At 35.4% G+C, this 7,037-nt stretch overlaps 1 protein-coding gene across 1 annotated transcript in view; it reads left to right on the top strand.

Annotated features, from left to right (window-relative positions):
* Nucleotides 1–402: 402 nt before the first annotated feature.
* Nucleotides 403–7,037, top strand: part of actr8 (actin related protein 8) — a 32,686-nt gene continuing 26,051 nt past the window's right edge. The window contains exons 1-4 of the mRNA XM_052108316.1: nucleotides 403–606; nucleotides 2,435–2,605; nucleotides 2,762–2,872; nucleotides 2,965–3,069. Coding sequence (XP_051964276.1) covers nucleotides 499–606; nucleotides 2,435–2,605; nucleotides 2,762–2,872; nucleotides 2,965–3,069 — 495 coding nt within the window. The 5' untranslated portion in view covers nucleotides 403–498. The remainder of the gene's footprint in view (nucleotides 607–2,434; nucleotides 2,606–2,761; nucleotides 2,873–2,964; nucleotides 3,070–7,037) is intronic.

The following is a 7,037-nucleotide window of genomic DNA, read 5'->3' as shown; positions in this document are numbered from 1 at the left end:
ATAGATAGAAAATAAGAAAAAGAAAGACCTCCGGACTCAATAAGTGCCTGAGAAAATACATTTGTGTATCTTACAGTATGTGTATGTTATGTATTTGACAGCCAGTTGCATCTCATGAAATTCCAGTGTGAAAGTAATAAAGTTGCATCACATCTTTGATGAAAAAAGAAACATTGAAATATATCAGGATATATTCTATTCAATTATTTTCTTGACGTCTTGAAAATTCTTTGAAAACTTGACACTATATGGACATTTTTAGACCAATTTCTCTAATGTTTGGTGAAATACCCATGTGTTTAAGGATGAATAAAATATTATTTCTCGTCGTTGTTCCACACTCCAGTTCAGTTGGTGGCGGTAATGCGTCAAAAGTTGGTTGGCCCACCGCCAACAGAAGAAAAAGAGTAACATTGACATAGCATTGTTTGGACAGTCTCATTTATGTGTTGACAAACATTGAGCAGACAAATAGAGTTCTTCATTATTTTAATCAGCATGATTCAGACAGACAGAGATGCAGAAAATGGCAGAGACAGAGAGAAAGAGCAGCGCGGTGTCAAGAGACCCATAATGCCGCCTGCTGTATCTGAACCGCTTCAAGAGGTACGGAGACATTTTCACCACAATCATCTTAATAATAGTAATAATACTGATGTCCGCTATTCTACCTGAACCACAGCAGAAGCGTATCAACATCACAATTATAATAATAGTATTAAGAATACTAGTGGCAGATGGAACTGTAGAGAAATATAACAAACCAGAAATTGAAGCAGAGTTTTAAAGATCTATTTCGCGCGGCGAAATCTCCATTCTGGCAGAATATGATTGGAAGATAAATATGAAGTATTACAAGGTTAATTCATGTTGCTTAGTTACTGTAGTTACATTCTGTTATTCACGGAAACACAATATAAGTAGCCAATTTTGAATTAGAGTTATACAGAAAATTGAACAATTCTTTACATACCAAAACCACAACACATAGACAATATTGGTTATACAGTGTGTTCTGTAACTTTGTATAGGAATGAGCTATAAGGGATAATGTACATCCAGCTGGATCATTGTCAAAAATAAAAAGACTGAGTGAAAAACATTAACATCTAATTTGTTAAATGCTTTCAATACATTACGTGATGATGAGTTCCAAGTCATTTTGATTATTTTTATTTTTAAGTCTTCTTAAAAACCGACATTCTTAGAAAAAGTATATATTTTTTTCCACTGAATCAGTCATGTGACAAAAACAAATAAATCATAACATAAAGAGGATCCCTTTTAGACCATAAAGACTAAGTATGAAGTAAAAAATAAATAAAAATGGCATCATTATTTACAGTAAAAAAAAGAAAACCTAAATAGAACGTTCTCCTAATGTTAGCATATGGTTTCTTTTTGGCTATTTTTTTGGGAACCAAAAACCATAAACTAACCTTCCCAGAACATTGCAGGGAGGCTTTTGTGTGACAACCTATACAGAACATTTACTAATGGTTATTTAAAGGTTGTATTTGTCCTTCACATAATTTTTCATTATCATTCTGTATATTTTATTATTTTTCAGGAACGTTGTAGAAAGGTTGATAAACAAAAATGCCTGACAGCAGTATAGCATTTAATTAAATGTATGTGAAAATAATATACCCCACCTTTTTCTTGGGATGGGGGGGTCTCTCGCCTTTTCTTTTCTCCCCAATTCTCCCCAATTTGGCATGCCCAATTCCCAATGCGCTCTAGGTCCTCATGGTGGCGTAGTGACTTGCCTATCAGTTGTCAGTTGATTCTCAGTTGCCTGAGACGTCAATCCGTGAATCTTATCTCGTGGCTTGTTGAGCGCGTTACTGTGGAGAGCTAGCGCGCGTGGAGGCTTCACACTGTTCTCCGGCATCCATGCACAACTCGCCATGTGCCCCACCGAGAGCAAGAACCACACATTATAGTGATCACGAAGAAATTAACCCAATGTAACTCTACCCATCCTGGCAATCGGGCCTATTGGTTGCTTAGGAAGCCTGACTGGAGTCACTCAACACGCCCTGGATTTGCCACCTTCCCACCTTAATATCTTATATTAATATCTGAAAACTTCTTAATATTTTTGACTAAAAAGTTTTGTAAGAATGTTTAATTGTTTTTCACTGAAATTAATGATTAGGTTGTGTATTTGTGGTGAAAAGAATGTAACCTATTACTTAATGGTTACATCACATGACATTTTTAAAGCTATTAAATCATATATATATTTTTGAAATTTAATTTTAAAAAAAAAAAAATAAAGGCAGTCAACATGAACTCAAACATTACATTTCTATGAACTTGATAAATGTGTTTATCACCTCAGACAGTCTTATTTGTCATTGACCCAAACATAGGATTTCAAGTTTTGATATGGAGAGTATGTTGTTATAAACCAGTCGGTCACTTTCAGCAAATCCAAGCCAACTTCATAGTGGTGATTCATCCTGGGTCAAGAACGTTGAGGATCGGTCGAGCGACAGACACACAACCCATCTCCGTCCCTCACGTCATTGCCCGCAGGCACAAACAGCCCGGACAGCCCCGAAACGAGGACCAGTGCTTCTTAAGAGAGGGACTCAACGTAAATTACTTCACTACTGCTCCATGCTCTAATCCTAAATATTATGATGTTAATTGTAGTAATGTAATCTAGATAATGCAATTAATCTCAGGTTGTCTGCTCAGATTCTTGTTATTTAGAATCAAGTTTTTTATCTTCATGCTGTTGATTGTGCAGTCAGCAGACAGTACTGATCAGAGGCAGAATGGACTGAAGATGGTGGATCAGGCCATCTGGTCCAAGAAAATGTCCAACGGTGTGAGAAGAACACCAGTCTCAGCAGAGCAGGTGTGCTTATTGAAGCTCAGTCCACATCACTAGATCTCCGTATGTGTATTAATGAGTGTGTGTGGGATTACTGAATGAGTGTGTGTTTCCAGGCAAGATTGTACAACAGACAAATACGACCCGCAGTTCTCGACCCAGACTCTAAAGTGAAATGGACAAATACAACACATCAGCCTGAGTACCTCATAGGAGAAGAGGTGAGGAAAATACTGACATTATCTGTCATAATCTCTACATGTTGATGGAACAAAGTAATAACATGAAAAACCAGATGCTGTCTCAAACATGACTACAAATAACTTTCAAAACTCACAATAGTAACTTGTGTAAAAAGGAAATGAAGGGCACTCAAAAACCAATCGGTTCTGAGTGGAACATCAATAAATTGATTGCCCTTTGAAGGTCTCTGCATTGTTCTGTCTTTTCTGAGCGCTGAATTAAAGCAATTATTGTTCATTTACACTTTACACAAATTATTTCCGTTATTAATTTTATCTGACTCCAATTTAAGTTGACCTCTGATTTGGATTAAAGCTCTAATTAATTTCTGATCATTCTTTTAATTTGCTCTTTTTAAGTTATTGATTACTCTGAATCCTCTTCATATCCAGTCATATGGCGGCCGATTAATTGCATAGATCTCACGAATACAAAATCGGCAGTTCTGTTCATAGTCAGCAGTTGCAGGGTTTACTAATATCATCTGATTCGGCCACCTACTGCTTGCTCATAAAAGATGATTGTTTTATTTAGTCACGTTTCATACAACTTGCTAAGACAGAGATAAACAGTGACTGGTAATCTTACGTGGTTTTCTCCTATTCATGAGCTCCAGTGTCATTATCCTGGACATCGACCGGTGATAAATGATTTCGGAGGAATACAGAATAAATCAAAAAGTAACAATTTATTTGCCAGGTAGGATTTAAAACGTAAGTAACAAAATCAATCAAAGCCAATTTCACATTTGATCAGAATAAACAAGCATTCCTAAAAATAAAAGACAAGTCAAAGAAAACTTACCTGACAATGCATGCAAACTACATGCAATTGCAAAGCATAGGAGATCTGAATGCAGATTCCCCGAGCTCTGGGCCAGCTTTCCTTAAATATCCAGACAGAATAAAAATTGTGTACCAAATGGTTTTATCCTTTGAACAATGAGAATTTGGGGGTAAATGGGTTCTTGGCTTCCTGGGTTTTGACCTTATTAACATGCACGCAAGGAGGGGTAGACCTCCAGAATTATACAGTATTTGTTAAAGACTTTATAAAATTGTTACCATTAGTATCAACATGGGAAAGAGACCATTATACCAGTTGCACAGATATCTCTTAAATTATATCAAACATGCCTAGTTACATTATTTGTTTTCATGGTTTTCTTTGTTACATTTTCACATATACATTTTGTGTGTCTCTGTGTGTGCCTTTTGGGGGAGAGAGAGAACAGCTGGAGTTTGTGGGGGCAGAATGTGGATGGCAAGATGTCTCAGGTGGTCAAATGTTTAAGAAGGAAGCTTAGTTTTTCACACAGTGATGTCTTTCTTTTCTCAGGTGTAAACCTTACTTGTGAGAGAGCATTTTTCCAAGTCTTGTGGTTCCATGTGGACATGTGCTGGGTTACAGTTCACTTAGCACCTAGCCTTAGACTCATATTTGTTTATCTGAAAAAAGCTCAGAAACTCTAAAGTGTGTTGGGGTCAATAGCCTAGTTTCCATCCACCTTTCGTGCTATTTTGTTATCGATAAAGTGAAAATGCGTAAAATAAAATTGCGACATTTGCCGCCTTCTGCCGGTTTCCATTCAAATGGCCTTTTATCGATAAAAAGCGTGTGTGTGATGACGTCATGCCTAAAAAATTCTTTGTCTCATAAGTTTTGGTTTAGTGCAAAAGAAAATCTGCCCTGAAGCCGTTTCTATACAGAAATGTGTGTTTATTGCTAATTAGCCCCCCAGATGTCCCTAATTTTTTTCCTCCAAAGTCTTGGTAAAATGGGGAGAGTATTGAGACAATTCATTAACATTAGCCAGTTTACTATCATTTTAATTTCACAAATAAAAGCAATCAGAAGAGGAGGAATTGCAATTAAAAGGGAACAGTTGCCCCTCTGATAGGACTGTAATATTGGTCCTGATGTTGTACCTATCGCAGGTTGGCATCGGTTCCGACCAGAAAGTGAATCGTCATGGTCCTGATCAAGCTGGCCATCTACACCAAGTAGTGGGGAAAACTTTCTCTTTCAGTATAAGGACCATCAATTGATGTGTATATACTGTGTGCACAGCTATTAAAGAGAAAAAAAAAGTGATGCAGTGTAATATCGGGGTTTACATGATACATTCCTGATATTCAATATTTTGAACAATCATTTAATCTAAAGCATCTCCATCACAACTGCATTATGTCCCGCATATTTCTCCAGCAACTTTTAACAACTAACTGAACTTGATTATCATCTAAAATTTATTTTAGCTTCATAATGCAAATTTATATTTTCTGAAGAAAGCAGTAAATGCGATCTGAGGTAAAGATGGTTAGATTTAAAGTATTTAAATGTTTTAAAATGTTTAAAAGCTCTTTTTCTGAAAGTGAACTCAGAACTGGACAAATAGTTATGGTAAATGGTAAATGGTCTGCAGTTATATAGCGCCTTTTTTAACCTTAGATGCTACCAAAGCGCTTTACACTGTGTCCCATTCACACACTCACACTCACACTCATACACCGATGGCGGCAGTTATGATAGTTTATAATCTTGAAAAAGTGCAGAATATTCTGAGAATGTCATTCAGCCGACTGTTTATATCTACAGAACAGGGTAAAGCTAATTTAAGTTTGAGAAAAGAAAAGGCATATATAGGTCTAAAAATGTGTTGGTAATTCATTTTTTAATTTTATGCTTTTTTTTGTTTGGTAATAAAAAAAATTAATTTAATGCTTTTTTTTGTTTGGTAATTTATTTAATTTAATACAGGGAATTTTGCGGGCATTTTTCCAAAAGTAGACTAACAATAATTTAATAGAATTGGGCTGTAAGTGTAAAAAAAAAAAAAAAAAAGAAAGCATGCTGAAGCTTTTCTCCTAGTATTGTGCATTTATTCTTAATTTAAAACATCATTATACACAGAAATGATATGTTTTATGTTTTGTGGGCTAATTCCGTGACTGCCGTCTATTATTTTGAATGGTGTGAAAAAGCAACTTTAATAAATGAATGGATGGATACTGCAATTAATTAATCACAAATAGTGGATATTCATTTGTTTTCCGTGCACTTGTCAATGTGCATGATACGAGATGTTTGTGTTGGCACTCCTGGAAGTGTCACGTTTGCAGATCGGCTCTATATGCTGTAAAGATCAATCCATAATCACGTACAAATTATTGCCTTTCAATACTGTTGTCATGATTTACACAGGCTAACTCTGTCATGTGACAATACCTTTTTGCGTTAATGCCAATTTTATCGACAAAAGTGTTTCCAAACCCTTTTTTCGCAAACATTTGGTGTATCGACATGAGTTCAACGGAAAAATATTATGTCGTCATTTGTGACATTTTAGCAATAATGTGCGTTTCCGCAGCTTTATTTTGATGCGCTAAAACTTTTTCCGCTAAAAATCCTTGCATGGAAACATAGTTAATGACAGAAATGCAGTTCATATAGACAGAGACTTGAATACAACTCTTCTATATTCATGTTCCAAATGCATTTTGTGCGAAAAATCTGAATATCACAAATACATGTGTTTAGAGCACAAAACCACACTTCTGGGAAATTGGTGCAAAATAAAAATGAAAATGGAAGTTGAAGCCACTGTAGCTCTTTGATTCAATGTAATAAATGACTTGTGGTTTAGAGCGCACTGAAAAAGCAGTTTGACCAACTTTGTTTGCTAGCATTCAGAGACCTTTTAATTTTTTGATGCACATCTGTATTATGCATACGTGATTAAAATGTATTCACCTCAATCAGTACAGTTGAAGACAAAATTATTAGCCCCCTTTGAAACATTTAGTTATTTTTAAAATAATTCCCAAGTGCTGTTTAATGGAGCAAATATATTTTCTAAACATAATAGTTTATTTAGGGAACTTATAATGTTTATAATACAAATAGAAACAAAATTATAACCAAGAATAAAAAAATCTACAGGTCA

This window comes from Xyrauchen texanus, chromosome 37 (genome assembly GCF_025860055.1).
Source record: "Xyrauchen texanus isolate HMW12.3.18 chromosome 37, RBS_HiC_50CHRs, whole genome shotgun sequence".
NCBI lineage: Eukaryota > Metazoa > Chordata > Actinopteri > Cypriniformes > Catostomidae > Xyrauchen > Xyrauchen texanus.
Note: the sequence above shows the minus strand (reverse complement) of the source record. Positions and strands in the feature narration are given on the sequence as shown.